The 16,938-nt window shown below is 34.3% G+C and overlaps 3 protein-coding genes across 4 annotated transcripts; 1 reads left to right on the top strand and 2 right to left on the bottom strand.

Annotated features, from left to right (window-relative positions):
* Positions 1 to 1,066: 1,066 nt before the first annotated feature.
* On the top strand, positions 1,067 to 2,136 carry LOC110780471 (multifunctional methyltransferase subunit TRM112 homolog A). The gene has a single exon (XM_021985074.2). The coding sequence runs from the start codon at positions 1,638 to 1,640 to the stop codon at positions 2,007 to 2,009; it is 372 nt and encodes a 123-aa protein (XP_021840766.1). The 5' UTR covers positions 1,067 to 1,637; the 3' UTR covers positions 2,010 to 2,136.
* Positions 2,137 to 6,213: 4,077 nt separating this feature from the next.
* LOC110781303 (vacuolar iron transporter homolog 2-like) lies at positions 6,214 to 7,166 on the bottom strand. The gene has a single exon (XM_021985729.2). It carries the CDS (start codon positions 7,057 to 7,059, stop codon positions 6,394 to 6,396), a length of 666 nt encoding a protein of 221 aa, XP_021841421.2. The 5' UTR covers positions 7,060 to 7,166; the 3' UTR covers positions 6,214 to 6,393.
* A 2,906-nt stretch (positions 7,167 to 10,072) lies between these two features.
* On the bottom strand, positions 10,073 to 16,228 carry LOC110777300 (uncharacterized). Of its 2 annotated transcripts, none has more exons than XM_021981935.2 (8): positions 15,815 to 16,228; positions 15,585 to 15,725; positions 14,027 to 14,254; positions 13,120 to 13,327; positions 12,652 to 12,788; positions 11,771 to 11,851; positions 10,969 to 11,035; positions 10,073 to 10,587 (listed from the first exon to the last, which is right to left on the bottom strand). In XM_021981935.2, exons 1-8 carry the CDS (start codon positions 16,111 to 16,113, stop codon positions 10,282 to 10,284), a joined length of 1,467 nt encoding a protein of 488 aa, XP_021837627.2. In that variant the 5' UTR covers positions 16,114 to 16,228; the 3' UTR covers positions 10,073 to 10,281. The 2 variants fall into 2 exon arrangements, with proteins under 2 accessions (XP_021837627.2, XP_021837677.2); XM_021981985.2 differs by having other exon boundaries at positions 15,833 to 16,228.
* Between the last annotated feature and the right edge of the window lie 710 nt (positions 16,229 to 16,938).

Raw genomic sequence — 16,938 nt, 5'->3', positions numbered from 1 at the left:
AGTTAAGCAATGGAATCAATTAGTTAAGCATTGAAACTAATTAGTTAAGCAATAAAACTAAGTAGATAAGCACTATAACTAACTAGTGAACCTTAGAGTGGTCTTTGCTGTAAGCCGGCATTACACAAAAGTTGTCGCATAATGTATGCACTCTAAGAGTCTAACACCCACAATTCTAACTAGACATGGCAAACTCGAAACCCGAAAAATAATCCAACCCGAAAAACCCGATCCGATATGAACCGATCTGATAAAATCCGATCCGATATTGACCCGAACTAGACCCGACCCAATTATAAAAAAACCAAAGTTATTCGAAAATCGAATGGACCAGACCCATACCCGAAACCGACCTAAAATAAAAATAACCCGAAATAATCCAATTAGAATGAATCTGAACCGAATCTGATCCAAACGATCCGCTTGCCGGGTCTAATTCTAACTACTAACGTTGTATTCTACTCATATTAGAAAACTATTTACTTTGTAATCTATCGCATCAACCACGGTCTACCAGGGGCGGCGCTTGGGGGGTGCGAGCGGGCCGACCGCACAGGGCCCCCCAAAAAAAGGCCCCTAAAATATATATATATATACATATATATGTATATATTATTTAAGAAACAAAAATAACAAATGGGCTATCGATGGAGTAGTGGTAATGAGAGTGTTACTCCTTGCAGGGGTCCAGAGTTCGAATCCTGTTTTGTTTTTGAAAGTTTTGATTTTAATGTTTTGTTTTACTTTGACTTTGTAATACTTCGTGTTATTCTTGTATCCCGTGCTTATATTTCAAAACTTATACTTAGTAGGATTTTTTGTCATTTAACACCTTAACAAAATTAGTTTTTGTAATTAAACACCTTACTTATTTTATATTATATTTAAACACCTTAAAAATCTAAAAATTTATAAATCAACACCGCTTAACGATTTTCATAAGAAAAAAACGTTGATTTTTAATCATGCTATAAATTCCAAAGCATAATTTGATGGTAGAAGGAGTTGTTTACCACCATATCATGCCTAGGGAACTTTAGCATAGTTAAAAACTAATGTTTTTCTAAAAAAAATTGTCAAGTGGTGTTGATTTCTAATTTTTTTTTGTTTTTTAAGGTGTTTATAAACAATAAAAAATAAGTAAGGTGTTAAATTACAAAAACTAGTTTTTTTAAGGTGTTAAATGACAAAAAATCCTACTTAGTAATACTCCGTATATTTTTGCCCAGCGAGTATGTATATTACAATTATACCAGATGTTATACTTTCTAGTCAAATAGTTACACATAATAAATAAATATATTGGACTATTTTTTATGTTGACTCAGTACGTATGTATTTAAAACAAAACACATGCCATTTTAGCCAACCGATAAGGTCCATTTAATTAAAGAGACACCAGCCCTTACGGTTAAGATTATTCCCGTTAATCTAGACCCGAGATTGTTTTAAGAAAATTGATTAAAGTGAATTTTTAAATCAAAATTTCCTTTTAATTTTCGAAAAGGGCCCAATTTTCGAGTTCGCACAGGGCCCCCATTTCCTTTGCCACGCCCCTGCGGTCTACTGAAGTGTACCAGAAGAAACAAAACCGAGCAAAAAGTTCTACAGCAAGGTTGAGAGAAATTGACACAGTAATGAGGTTGTTAACCCACAACATGCTATCCTCCACCATCAAGGGTGTTTCCAACGGCTTTCCGTTAACAATTGAGGCGGCGAAAGTGGTGGAGAAACAGGTGGACATGAACTCCGATTTTCTCAAGAACATCTTCAGCAAGATCGAATGGAAGCCCTTTGTTGAAGCTGCTAAAACCTTGGGATTCTCCGAATTACCTGAAGAAGATGTTCAACCTAGTTTACTCGATTCCCATGAATTTCTTACCAAGTTTCACCATGCTCTCCTTGAGATTCACCTCGAAGAAGGCGCCCTTGTTTGCCCTGAAACTGGGCGCAAATTCCCTGTTAATAAGGGTATTCCTAATATGCTTCTTCTTGAAGATGAAGTATGATTTTGTTAGAGCTTGAAATTATGGATTGTAATTCTTAGTTTTTGTATTTTGATTTGATTTGATTGGAAAAGGATGCATATTAGGTGTTCGACAAAATGTTTCAATGAAAGGTGTTATTTTGATCTAAGTTGAATGTTGGTTTTAACTTCGCCTTAAATCACGTTTTTTTTATTCAAACACGGAGAATATATTATATTAATCGAGTTTGTTATAAAACGGGCATTAAAACTAAAACTTTGCTACCCGACATAATGCTTAAATCACTTAAACATGCATAACAGTACGATATAATGCTTAAATCACTTGATTATCGTACATTTACATTGTTTTTGTTCCTTGATTGTCATTCATTATAATGTTGAGACGAAACAATGGTTTGAAGATTGAGAATGAGCATAAAATTTGATAATACATCCGTTCCTTTAGTAAAGAAACTTACTATTTTCCATATATTATACTCCCTTCGTCCCTTAATATTTGACCTGTTTTTCTTATCGGACCGTCCCTTAATACTTGACATGTTTATAAAAAGGGAAATATTTAACAATATTATATTATTTCTCACTCCCCTATTAACCCACATACCCCCTACTCCATACAAAAAATAATAAAAAATTCAACCCATGCGCATACTCTACCCCTTTACACATTTCCCAATAACTACATTCAAATAATACCCCAATATCTATTAAACTAATAAGTCAATTCAAGTCCATTAAACTCTGTGCCGGTCAAACCGGGTCGAGTATTAAGGGGAGGGAGTAATGTAATAGTTGACCACTAATTTTTTCAATTCTGTATGAATTTTTTAATAAATAGTCGATATACCGAAAAACTAATAGAATTTTATACGACAATATTTTGATGTAATACGTATATAATAGTGGAATTTACATTCAAAGTTCTCATACTTTGGACACATATTTCAAAAGTAAAGAAGTTTCAGGAACAGAAGTAGTACATACCAATACTTGAATGACGGTTATAACTTACAACTTGATGGCAGTATAACTTAATCTACAACTAATGACCTATTGCTAATAATGTGGCTAGTACCATATTGTTGTATTGATGGCTCTCTAGTGAATTTGGAAGGAAAACTTGTAGAGTTGTAGGGGAGAAAAAATGGTAATTCTCTAATGCCTCAAATATACTCTGTCTACTTGTTTTTATTGCGTGGAGTGTAGCAAGGTGGTGGAGGCACGCCAAACACCCAATCGAAAACATTTAGGTACTTAAATAAAATCAGATCATATCAGATCAGTTCATATCATATCATATAAGAAAAAATAAGGTGAACTAAATGGGGCCTAAGGCGCCTGCCTATATATAGACTTAGATATTCATTATTTCTAAAGACATCTTTAAATTTTAGTCTATATATAGTCTTAAACATATAAACTAATCAAACTTAATTACACAGATTGTTGAGTAATTTATCAGCATTACTAAGTTAATTAATTACTAGCGGACACACTAATCATGCCCATTTACCCATTTCGCAAGCCATCACGAATACAACCCGAACAATGACATGAATCATATGTTATTTGGGTCGTAATCCACTAAAATTTTTCAAACCAACACTTAACTCAAGACGGGCGGGCGATTAATGACGGCCCAAGTAAATACAAGGCGAGACAACTATAATAGTAAAACGTCTTACTTTCGACTTGGTATTATTTCTACTCCCGTAGTTGTTTTCTTGACGAGATAATTGGTATTATTATTTCATTACAATAAATTGTTAAAAAATATTATACTAATATAGTTTAATTTTACATAAAGTATATTATTATCTATCAATTAGTATATACGAAAAGACACACTAGAAATGACACGTGTCACGTCCTGGCGAGTTCTTAGTTATTTTTTTTTTCTTTTTTTTGCCGAAAATGTTTCACTATATTTTTAAGAATCTTATCATTCATTTATTTTTGGATAGAAAGTCAATTGGTGTTGATGAACTCATTTACGAAATATATTTTATTTTATTAACCTTTCTGTAAATAATTATTAAATGATGAAAAATATTACATAAAAATATTTACGGAATACTAATAATCGTGCGTTACGTTGCATGAGTACTAAACTAATATTACCTAAATTACACTTTTCTAATATTACCTAAAAATATTTACGGAGTACTAATAATCGTGCGTTGCATGAGTACTAAACTAATATTACCTAAATTACACTTTTCTATCGTAAAAATATAGTTAACTAATAAAGTATATTACCTAATTTATACCGAGTGCTTAGTACTATATACTAATATACTCGCAGTTCATATTACACAAAGAATATTATTGCTTCGTATTACAATTATTTCATACTAAAATTCTCATTTTAATCAAATTTCTTATTATCTGAAAATTCGTAGTAAATTTGATTCATGAAAACACTGTAATTATGTACAGTATTATTGTTATATTTGGAACATATTGATATGTATAGTTGAATACACTCCTATGTGATGTATATATATATTGGCCGATCGGGTGAATATTATTCAAGTTTTTCTCAATTATATTGTTTTCCCTAAAAAAAAACTTTGTTTTAAAAATGCAACACTATCATCAATTGTATGTGGTAGATGCGGTTGTAACCGGGCTATCATCGTCAAAAAATCCATTTCGAGTATGCTAGTAATAATTCAACAATATGATGATCTTAAACTATATTTTAAGGTATTTTATAGAAAAAATGAAATTAATAAAAGTGTTATAATTCGCATTCTACTAAATTGTCTTTTGTTTCTTTAATAAATTTAGTAATTTTCCCTCTAAAAAAAATGGAGTAATTTAAATTTTCTTTTAAATTTTGAATGTCCATATATCATTATATCCCATATGGAGTATTCTAGAAACGTTTTATATGGGCGATACCCCGGTTACAATGTTGTCTAATATACGAAATGTTTACGCATTATTTACATGTGTTGCGAATGCGAGTTTGACCTTTTTTTAATAACTATTCGGAGATCGTTTATTTGATTTGGATGTGATGTATTGTATGTAGTACATATCAATTTTCAGTAGTAATAGTTTTCTTCCCTTTTTGGGTTGTTAATATCGGTAAGTCATGTACTCCGTACAATATCTAATAATTTTTTTGTGTATATGTTATGATCCACATATGCTAACACAATTATTGACTAAAATTAAAAAACATGTTCTATTATATGTAGAAAATGGACAAATTAAAAATGCAGTCATTATTCAAAACCATTTTCAATAATGGTAACAAAATAAAATTTTCTTGCAATCACTAATGTGGTGAAATTAGAAAATTAATAACATAAACCATGTGAAAAAATAGTATAAATACCCTTGCACTAATCCTATCCCACTTAAATATATTTAAATAGAGTTAAAAGACATAAATAATAGTATACTTAAGATGGTAAGCTTTCTAATATATTTCTTGTTGGTTCCATGTTCGAACCTTAACAAAAATATTTTGTGTATCAATATAGCAAAAGCACATCCTCCATGTCATTGTTGATATGACGCCTTGTAATATTTAGAGAGGGTGACACATGGCGGCGTGACATGAACTGCCTAAAAGATTTAATAACTGTATAGATTAGGTACAAGTACAACAGTACATGTCTCTACTCTTTACTTTTGCTATCGAGTATTCTTTCCTCTAATGTTTGCACCATATCATTATTTTTGATTCAAAAGTTAAACTGTTTGACAAATAATTCCCATTAAACTATAAAAGATAATAAATAATATAGTCACGAGGAAACTTGTTAGAATTGGTTTAATGCATATTTTAGAATATCAACATTTTACAATTTTACATGTGCGACTAAAATTATAGATTCAAATTGCGTTTCAAAAATCGTAGAAAGTTAAATAAGCAGACAAAAAGGACATAAAGGTATGTTGCTAAATCACACTCCCACTCACATTTTATTTAAATCGCATACACTAGAAGATCGGCTACGAAGCCTACAACGACGCACATACTTCACAATTCATCTTTGCATGCATGAGTCATGACCATATCATATTTTATGCAATTGATTAATTATTTATCAAATTTCATTCCAAACATGCTAATTCATTCGTGTAGAATCGATTAAATCTTGAATCGATGGTAATATTCGGTAAGTTTACTGGTTAGTGGAACGCATGCAATCGGTTAGCTAGGTCATTTATTCTCCATATATATTATCTATCCATCAAAAAAGTTAATTAAAGTACAAATTCCATACGAAAACTTTCTAATACAACATACAATATAACAATATGCATGTAATAATACTACGTTTTAAGTGACACGTTTCTAGCTAGTCAGCGACCAATGATTTCTTGGCCTGATGGTTAAAACTAAGGGTCTGGCTGTGTAATAAACATTTCAAGGTAGCTTGCTAGATCCCTGTAAAACCCACCAACTTTGTCAACCCAAAAGTGACCCCCATGGCTACCCATCCTCCTACCAACACTCTTACCGATGACCTAAAAGGCGGAGCCTTCCCTAGGATAGCCCCTATCCATCCGAAGGCGAATAGCGCTACGGTCACCGTGACAAGCACTGCCGCTAGCCTTGCGTTGTACGGTTTTATGAATGCGGCCGCCAAGAGTGGGACCCCTCCCCCGCCTGCAAATGCTGCGGCGGAGGCCAACGCCGCACACATCGGGCTTGGTAGGGCCCTCTTTCGATCCTCCAAGGCACGGGCCGGGCTAGGATGAGCCTCGTAGTCACGGAGGAGTTGGGCTAGCTCAGCATCACGTTGGGCCCACACCGATACGAGCTCGCCTAGGGCCATGCTGCATGCACCACCAAACAAGCCCGCAAGCCCGGTCAACGCCATCGTGCCCGGGTCGGGCCGAACCGCCCCGACCCCAATCATAAGAGAGGCAACAGAAAGGAGTCCATCATTCGCCCCGAGTACCGCAGCCCGGAGCCATTGGCCCCGTTTAGAATAATTCGTACCCTCGGGCTCTAGTTCGATATCAACAACGCTCGTAGAAACGCTAGGCGTCACTTGGTTGAAGGAGGGTTTGTTATTGTTACTTGAGAGATCACAAGCCATAACTAGCTAGGATAAGTTTTTGTTTTTGTAAGGAGGGAAAAATGATTAGAATTGAAGTAAGAAAATGAGGAAAGACTCAATAGAGTGTGGAGGGCACATCTAGGTTGTTAAGGGTATATATATAACTATATAAGGTATGACAATTAGCGTGTGGAGGGCACACTTCTTTTCCCCCTACTTTTGAGAAAACTATTTCTAAATTCTTTTCATGTGTGTACGTAAAAAAAGATAGCACAAATATATATTCTCTTTAAATAAAGTATTTACAAAGATAAAATAAAAAAAAGTATATAAAAAGATGCTTGTTGAGTTGTTGTGTTGGAAAATTGACGCCACTATAGGAGATTATAAGGCGGTGTTTGCATTTGCATGCATGAGAGAAAATATATGAAGTAGAATCTCGAGTGTGTTCACACATAAAATTTAAAGGATTAATTAATTGAATAAACCAATCAATCACATTTTAATTACCACCAAAGTTTTATTTCTACTTTTAGTAGTGCTACTAACACGTTTTTTGCCTATGGAAAATCATAGCTAAAAAAATGGGGTCAGGGTTTGAAACTCGATCAACTTCTTGTTCGATATAAGTACTCTCAAATACCATTTTTGTAAGTAAAAAAATATTATAGAGCACTACCGACTACGCTCATCTTATAGAGATCTTTTCGGTTACTATTTGCATAAATATTAAAATAAAAATAGGAAAGTTGGTTGAATATAATTAAAAAAATATGGATAAAGTAAGAGAAATGTAAAAATGTGGGTAGCTGTAAGAAAAAATGAATAAAGTAAGAGAAAGTGAGTGAAAAATCGTAAATATTGTAGGATTAGATTAGATCCCGTGCACGCACGGATTTTGATCATTTTTTTTACAAAATACTTAAATGAATATCTCCGAAACTACTGCATAGTTATAACATTTTTAGCATACTCGTTTAAATTTATTTATCTAATATGCATATTTAAAATCCTAATATGTTAATTTGACTAAAATATTGAGTGATATATTTTCCAGTATTAATACAACGATTTGACTAAAATATGTACTAATTTAGAATAATTATTATTACGTCGTATCTATTATTGCCATAATTTATAAACTAAATTTTATTTCCATACATAAATAATTTATAAAAAAAGGTAGAGAATAAAAATAAAATAAAACAGATACACGTTTTTGGGAAAGTGATTTTTGGCGGGAAAAAATCGCACCAGTAATTGATACGTGTCATTCCTGGCGTCTCTTTTAGTATATAGTAATAGAAATAATAGATAAGAACGGTAAAGTAGTAAATATTCATGTCTAAAAATAGAATAAATTAAAATGTAAATAACATTATGAAATGGATTAAAACGAAAAGTCGAAAATTGAACAAATTATTTTGAACGGATGTAGTAATAATTAGAAAAAAGTACTGAAAAATAATTAGAGTTCAGGTTCCGATGGATCAGCTGAAGTGAAAAATCCTCTCATGCTTCTTTTCATTAAAAACTAGTTTTTGGGCCCGGGCGATGTCCCGGGTTACTACATTAATAACATTCACTCCTAGTTATATGTGTTTTTTTTTCAATAATAACATGAAACATGTAATTGCTTAGTGGTAAAGAGTTTTATTGTTTAAACTCTAGGTCAAGGGTTCAAACCTTAGCAAACTATATTTGATTTTATTTTTAATGTATATGAAGATTACATGGAGCGAACTATCCATAAGCAGAACGCCACGTGTTATGTATACTTTCTCATAGACGCCTTTTAATATATAGTATAGATTAATGCCTTTTTTAATTTTATTAATACATGGTGACACCTTGACATTTTGGATGACAGGATGAATAAAGAGCTTAACAAAGGAGTACTCCGTATTGTGTACGTCTCTATTATTTTCTGTTTGGCTTAATTATGTTTGGGATTAATTTCGGTTACATGATGGCGTAACTCTATTTGTTTTTGTCTTATAAAACTTTGGTTTTCTTTCTTTCTTTCTTATGTACTTGGTAAAGCGTTTTTTATTTGTTTTTTATGTTTTTTTTTTTCTATTTGATATAAAAGAAATTAAAAATCTTCAAATTTTAATATTCGTACTATTAAGAAATTCAAATTGGATACACCTGATTAACTCTTGTTGGTTCTAGGGATTGGCATCATTTTCTTAACCAAAAGTATCACGTAAGCTTAATTTCTTTATGTTTTTAAGATTTATAATATGCATAGTACAACGTATGCCATAGCATTCGGAATTGAAATATTAAAATTGACGGGAGAATCAAGGAGGAAACAAAATCGAAGCTCACTAACACAATCTAAGTGAGGTTTCATACTAAAATCAATTGACAATAGTCAGAAGGAGTAGTGTGAAGCTTATGATGTTGCCATATAGACGATTGTCTAGAAATTTGTTACAACAAACTTTATGTAAGTGAAACATTTACATTTTAACTCAAACTCTACTATACATTGACAGCTGTCCAGAAGTTGAATATTGGTTTCAACTTCGTCTTAAATAACTTTGTTTAACTCAAACACGGAGAATATAGTAAACTGTAAATACTATTCGAGTTTGTTACAAAATGGGCATTGAAACCAAAATTTGCTACTCGAGTATCAACAAGCATAACTAACATTTCGATATTATGCTTAAATCACTTGATTATATAGTACATTACATTGTTTTTGTTTTTTAATTGTCATTCATCATAATGTTGAGCAGAAACAATGGTTTGAAGAAGACGAATGAACCTAAAATTTGATACTACATCCGTTCCGTTAGTTAAAAACTTACTTCGTATTATTATGCACGTATTCCAACGTAATAGTTGATCACTAATGTTTCCAATTCTGTATGAATTCTTTTAATAAAAAGTTGATATTTTGAAAATACATACCGAAAAAAACTAATAGGATTTTACGTGATAACGTTTTAATGTGTAAAACAATGAGAATTTACGGTCAAAGTTCTCATACTTTTTGACACATATTTCATAACGTGTAAAAAAATTTCAGGAACAGAAGTAGTACATAATAATACTTGAATGAAGGTTATAACTTACAATTTGATGGCAGTATAACTTAATCTACAACTAATTAATTACATGTTGCTAATAATGTGACTACTACTAGTACAGAATTGTTGTACAGATGGCTCCCTAAGTGAACTTGAACAAAAGCTTGTAGATGAGCAAAAATGGCAATTCCATGATACCTCAAATGTAGTACCCTGTCTACTTGTTGTTTTTATAGCGTGGAGTGTAGCAAGGTGGCGGTGGCACGCCAAACACCCAATCGAGAACGTTTAGGTACTTAGATCTGAACACTTCCCTTTCTTGTGAATAACAATGCATAATAATAGCTGTTGATAAACTAAACACAACCACATCAGCTCTCTTGACGTTCACTAACGATTGAGGGAGATATCCAACATCGGCCATACACGTGAAGAAGCTCTCGATCGCACGAGCTAGGCAATATAACGATATTTCAATCCGTCTGCTCTTCTTTTCAATGGCTAATGCAAGCCCGGTTGGAAACTGTTTGTAAGAGTCAAATAGAGTTTTCAGAAAACATGGATTTGTTTTTTCTTTCTTCGAGGGTTTGTTGGGTAGAAAGGAATTGGAAGGGAAAGAAAAATATGGTTTCCTGTGTTTGTTTGCAAAAATTATACTATGAGATTTGATGGGAAAGAAAAGGAAATGGATAGAAAACATCATTAATAAATTCATTTTCCTTTCCTCCCAAAAGTAGGGGAATTTGGAAGGAAAGAGAAAATTAAAAGCTATCAAGCCATTTTCCTTTCTTTTCCCCTCAGTTCCTTCCATCAAACCAAACAACGGAAAATAAACCAAACAAGCCTGAGCGGAGAAGGGGATGGGTGATAATGGCAAAGGAATGAATAAGTGAAGAAAAAATACCGTTCCCATTGCCACCATTGGAATGTTGCATCTCTTGAAAATTCTAAAAAGAATGCATGTCCACATCCTGAAACAATTATAAGTTGACTGTTACTGCAGCTGTACCTATGCCTTAAATAAACTAATTGCAAGATCCCTAAAACTCAACCAAGGATCTTGTTCACAACTACGATATAAGCGATAACGAATTCAGAACAAAAAGCTGATGGGCTGAATTCCTAATTTAGCACAATATGCAACCTAAAGACAATTACTAATTCTTTACTGCACAGCCAATACAGATTTATAGAAGTAGCCTCTCTGTTTTCAGAGGTGAGGCAGCAAAATACTTTCTTAGCTATAGTTGGTAGGAACCTATATTGTTTTTAAATTTTAATCTTCGAATCACCCTACTATTTTCCCTGGTTTACTAAACAAACATAAATACCAAAGTCTTCAGACGCGTACATGTAGAATATTCAAGACTTCAATTCCTACATGAGCTAGCTCTGACTGTCTGACAGTTTATCCCATTGTTACCTGATTCGCTATTATGAGAACGGGTATGGGTTCGCAGTTCCCTAGCTAATTTGCTAAATTAGACTAAAATGTATCATTTTCACGTTATGATTTGCTTTTACGGTTCGTGGGGGTGATTAGGGAGAATTAGGTAACACTGGTTTATCCCCCAGCATGTTATAAAATTATCCTTTTGCAACCATGTGGCAGTCAAAGAAATTTCTCGTTGCTGACGATCCAAGACTTACAGATGCGAGTTAATGAGCCAATTACAACTCAGTGTAATAGACAGAAGAATACTTACCAGGCAGAAGCGCAATATGAAGACAGGAACAAGCTTGACCGTACAATCCCAAAAACACTCTTCCCCAAAATCGTGTAACGTCTGTACAACAAAAGGCGGAAAACATAAGAAAATATCTCCAGAAAAACACACAAGGATTAGCATGTATTACAAGGGTTTAAGCGCATACTCAGCTTTTTACGGAAAATATAAGGTGCACCCCTGAGGCAGAGATAATCAGATATATCCTGTTGTAGACTAATCCTTATAGATCATTTTAAAACACAAGTTCTACTAAGAAACACAGAAATTAAACTCCTGTTGCATACTTGTATTGACAAAATCAAATTTGTACTGCTTCAATCAATGTGTTACATCACTTATAGGGTGCGTTCTCTTCACCTTATTTAAATAAGTTTCAGGTCTAATAAGTTTCAGGTGTTATAAGATGATGAGAATGCACCCTTAGTCTTTCAAGAAACAAAGATTAGAACAGAAGAATGGATTTGGACCATTTGGTCACATCACATGGGATATTTCATCACACTGAGGCGTGGGCCTCACTCTATGAAGCACAAAACACCGTTTCTCTCTCTAAGCCTCCTAATTCAAAACTAAGCCTTACAAGGCGCAGGAAACAAAGTGCGTAGTGAGTCGCAGAGAAATAAGCAAGGTATAATTCAAACAATGTGTTGACTTTACTATTAAGAACCACATCTAGACATCTAGTGATGAAGAAAAGGACAATTTTTTACATATTTGAAAAGCTACTGGTCTCTTTTGTATTATAATTCGTGCAAAGAGTAGCAACCGAGTCACAAGGATTATGATTTGCAACAACTACCTGTACTTGAGGCCAATCAACATATTTCATCAATTGGCAGAAGGATAGATTGATTTACCTTTTCAATAGGTCTTGACGATGAACTATAAGTGCAGGAACCAAATATACCGGAAGATACACTGGTAGTGCTCTTTTATACGCTTGAATGAGAAACGTGATGACATGATTCACACATGATTGATTCCCATGTACAATCTGGATTATCCATTGAGATCAATAGTTAGGCATTGCCAGCAAAACTAATTCTGTTTGAAAAACATTAATTATAAAGCCTCTTTTAATCCACCACGGTGCATTGTGCTAGATCCATAACAATATGGCCTAAACGCGATATATCAGACAAGAATGATTAAATAATGGACACTTTTTTCTCAAGCTGTGACCAATTAACCCCATACTAAGCAAACTTTCCCAGAAATTTCGAATAATTGTGGAGCTACATGCGCCCAACAAAACGACTTAATTTTTTTTCTCAACTACCTAAGAAAGTAAATATTATAAAAGCAAAGTGGTCAAATATCCATACCGAGCAGGGGACTTTCATTTCTGGATCTAATTTGATGTTTACTCCCATTGATTTGTAAATCTTCTCAATTGCCCCAAGATTAGAAAAAGGTATGCTACACGCAATCTCTTTCACACCCTGCAGGATGGATGGATCCTTTCCTCCGTGTTTATTGAGGAACAACTTGTATGATGAAGGCAGTGATTCTGGCTTCAATATGTAGGCAGACCTGAAAAGGCAAGTCCTTACTCAATCATATAGCTTATGGAAACGAAGAAACTCTATATCAGCACAAGTTTAAGTGGTATTGTTGGAGCATATTTCAAGAAGTTATTAACATAGACCCGTGACAAACCATTGGAGGACCTGCCTTGCTTATAAACCAATTACAGACAATTGAACGGTAATTCTAACACTCCAAAAGAGAACCACTGTGGAGACTTCTATTAGAAGGATGTTTACTCTATGTTACTTAGACTCTTTATTTTACTTCACGTACCCGTGTCAAACCCTCGACACTCGAACATGGGTATGGACACCAGACACTTCATTTTGGACCAAAATCACAAATGTCTTTCACAAAATAGCCGACTCGGACACTTGGACATGTACCCGTGTCAGACATGGACATCTGAGTCCAAGTAACATAGTGTTTACTGCAACTAATGTGACTCTGCAAACAGAGCCAAACTAGCAAGACCGATGTACAACGAATCAGATGCAACAGAAGAACATCTGATGGCGTAATAGGGAATGCATGGACTACCACCCACTAACCTATGTCATTCATTAACTCCGGTAAAATTGTAGTTGGACCACTTAAACATCAAAAAGTTAATACCTTTTTTACAAATTGTAATATATTGTGATGTCTGTGCAGAAAATGTGCAAATACATCATATTAAAAGTTAGTGATAGATATACTTACAAAATTTGGGAGGAGGAAAGACACATGAGGAAGATATCTCCATGAGCCCAAGTTAAAGGTTTACAAATGCGACCAAATCGTTTGCTCTTGATTCCACAGCGAGATGCCAACACAGCTGCTCGCATGAGTATGTATATAGCTAAGCTATTATGTTGTGTATTCAACCCAGTTAATAGCATAGAAGGCCCAGCAATTCCACCTGCCAATAATGCCCTCCATTTCGCAGTCCTGAATCACACAATGTATCTAACTCAATACACCAACACAAAAATTACCACTGTACCAGAAGATTGAATTTTTCAGAATGCAATCCCGCAAAAATCACAGACATTGGGGAAGCATTAGGGTGTATATGGTTATGAAAAGTCAGAATTTTAGTAACACCCTTCCGTAACTTTACAAGTAGCTCCGGAATTCCCTTTCGTTTTAGTGAATTATACCAGATGTGTCACTTATGTCTGCTATTTCTATATGGAAAAACAGAAACTAAACTCTGCATTTCTACGAAGGATCTAGCAAGATCAACCACTTCGATTAGCAAGTGTACTAACTAAATAAATTTGACTTCTAATCCACAACCCCCACCCTAGGGAGGGGGCATAAAAGACAAAATGGATAGATGGGAATATGGGATTGATTCAAATCACAATTCACAAGGCATTTCCGAGTACACCTTTTTCGGGTTCCCTGAGGGACCGAGGCCAATACAACTGATATATTTCCACTGTTAGGGATATGTCCGGAAAAGGTAGTTACATTTCGGCTCCGTTTGGTTTGGCTTAGAACGTTTTCTATGGAAAAAAAGTTCCAAAGAAAACACAATTCCAAACTAGTTTTCCTCAGTTTGGTTCCTTACAAGAAAATTAATAAAAAAGGAAAATGGGAGAAGATGAGAGAAGATTGATGGAAAAAAGGAAGAGGATGTAAGGAAGAAAAGTATGAAAGTGGTTTCCCTTCCTTTCAAATGGAAAAAGTCCTTCCACCTTTGAGCCTTTGAGGGAATTATGCATCCTTTGCCAAATCAAACAACGTAAGATGATTGAAAAGGATAAAATTGTTATTGAAAACGTTTACACCAAACCAAAAATGGTTATGATTGGAATTCACGCTAAACCCCTACTTAAAATAAAGCAATGGAGATTACTTGCAACTGACCCAACAATCATATAGATATTTCAATAAATCATGTCATATCCTTAATTACGACTAGTAAGACAGTTTGATAAGACTAACATCTATTCCTGAAGGGACTACTTATAATTGATCACTGTGCGTCCAAGTGTAACCATACATGTCTTATCCAAAAAATCCCCAAGCTAAGATTTCATGCAAACAACAAGATTAAGTTTTGAAATGAGTATAATTCAAGTATTCAACAGAAACTGAGTACAATTAGCCCATTGAACTTTGAAGTTTGATCATTGTTCATTATGATCAAGCTATAACTAAATCAAATGATGGGCTAATCATGCAAATAATTACCAAAAGTATGCATTTGAATTTAACAACAACAACAACAACAACAACAAAAAGGAGATTAAGTTGAGAAATGACTTGCCTACGATGTCCACCAATAGCAGCAACAATCTCATCAACTGATGAAAAAATACCGGCGAAACTACCAAGAAATAGACCGTAACGCAAGGTTTCCTTAATCACCAACAAAATCTCCTCACTGCTGGAAACGCCACTCACTTTCCTGAACAATTAAAATCCCCAAATCTTCAATACGAAAATCAATCAAAAAAACGAAAATCAATCCAAAAAAATTGATGATAACGAACTAACTTGAGAGAATTGGGCGACCTCCGGCGACTCAAACGAGAGAGGAGAGAGAAAATCGAGACTCCACCTTTCAATCCAGCACCGATGGAAAATCCTTTGACAGCGGCGGAGATGATTCGGGTAATTCTATCGGAATTTGACTCGGAAATTGAGTGTGAATACGAGGAAGAAGACGTGGAAGGATCCGATTCCCGGCAATGCGGACAGTTGTTGTGATCGGAATTGAGGTCATCGTCGTCAGCGGCGGAGGAGAGAGATTCGACGGCGAAGCAGCAGGTGGGGCCGTCGTCGGGTGGTGGCATAATGGGCGGCAGGGGGGAAGAGTTGAGTGAGTGAGAGAATATAATACAGGTGGTATGGCCACTTAATGCGGCACACGTTAATGGTAGTTCCGAAGTTCCGAAGTTAAGGAGATAAACACGAAGTTAATGTTTCTTACTCCGTTAATTAGTACAGCTAAACAACGAAAGCAACTGATTTTGTTGTGAAAAATTAAAACGTTAGTATGGAACCATATTAAGCATCTTACACCTATCTCAAATTCTCGATTGAACGTTTTTTTATGTAGGCAATACAAAAACACCTAATTAAACAAGAACTATGAACTATCCATAAAAAAAAATATTGGTACCCCTCATATTAAAGTAAGATATACGAAAATATTAATATAATTACTTACCAAAAATAGAAATATAATATAAAGGGAGTAATATTTCAAAAAAAACAAAACACTTGACACTTGGTTACGCATGTCGGACACAAATTTCTGCGTGTTTGAGGAGTAATACGTGTCAAACATGGGACACGTCACCTGACCTACTTGTATGTGCTTCCTATTATTAACCAAAGAATAAGGGTGTGGAAACTTGTATGGAGTAGTAATGTAGTATTATAATTTTCTAATTTCAATATCAACCGATTAATTACATAGTTCTTCGTGGGTCGTACTATGCAAACTTTTGTTAAGAACACTTTTGTTTTAGTTCTTTGTTAAAGAAATTATTAGACTTACCATGCGGGGGATGGTAAATTGGGGCGCAAAGTTAATACTCCCTCCGTCCCGGAATACTCGACCCGGTTTGACCGGCACATAATTTAAGGAATTTGAATTGACTTATTTAATTTAA

Source organism: Spinacia oleracea, chromosome 2, assembly GCF_020520425.1.
Source record: "Spinacia oleracea cultivar Varoflay chromosome 2, BTI_SOV_V1, whole genome shotgun sequence".
Taxonomy (NCBI): Eukaryota; Viridiplantae; Streptophyta; class Magnoliopsida; order Caryophyllales; family Amaranthaceae; genus Spinacia; species Spinacia oleracea.
Note: the sequence above shows the minus strand (reverse complement) of the source record. Positions and strands in the feature narration are given on the sequence as shown.

What these genes read in the sequence shown, in the direction of transcription:
- LOC110781303 (XM_021985729.2), bottom strand. Translation starts at nt 7,059, where the DNA reads ATGGCTTGTGATCTCTCAAGTAACAATAACAAACCCTCCTTCAACCAA.
- LOC110780471 (XM_021985074.2), top strand. Translation starts at nt 1,638, where the DNA reads ATGAGGTTGTTAACCCACAACATGCTATCCTCCACCATCAAGGGTGTT.
- LOC110777300 (XM_021981935.2), bottom strand. Translation starts at nt 16,113, where the DNA reads ATGCCACCACCCGACGACGGCCCCACCTGCTGCTTCGCCGTCGAATCT. An exon ending in CGTCAAGACCTATTGAAAAG is followed by an intron (nt 11,852 to 12,651) that starts GTAAATCAATCT and finishes TTTGTTGTACAG; the next exon opens with ACGTTACACGATTTTGGGGA. An exon ending in TCATATTGCGCTTCTGCCTG is followed by an intron (nt 11,036 to 11,770) that starts GTAAGTATTCTT and finishes TAATTGTTTCAG; the next exon opens with GATGTGGACATGCATTCTTT.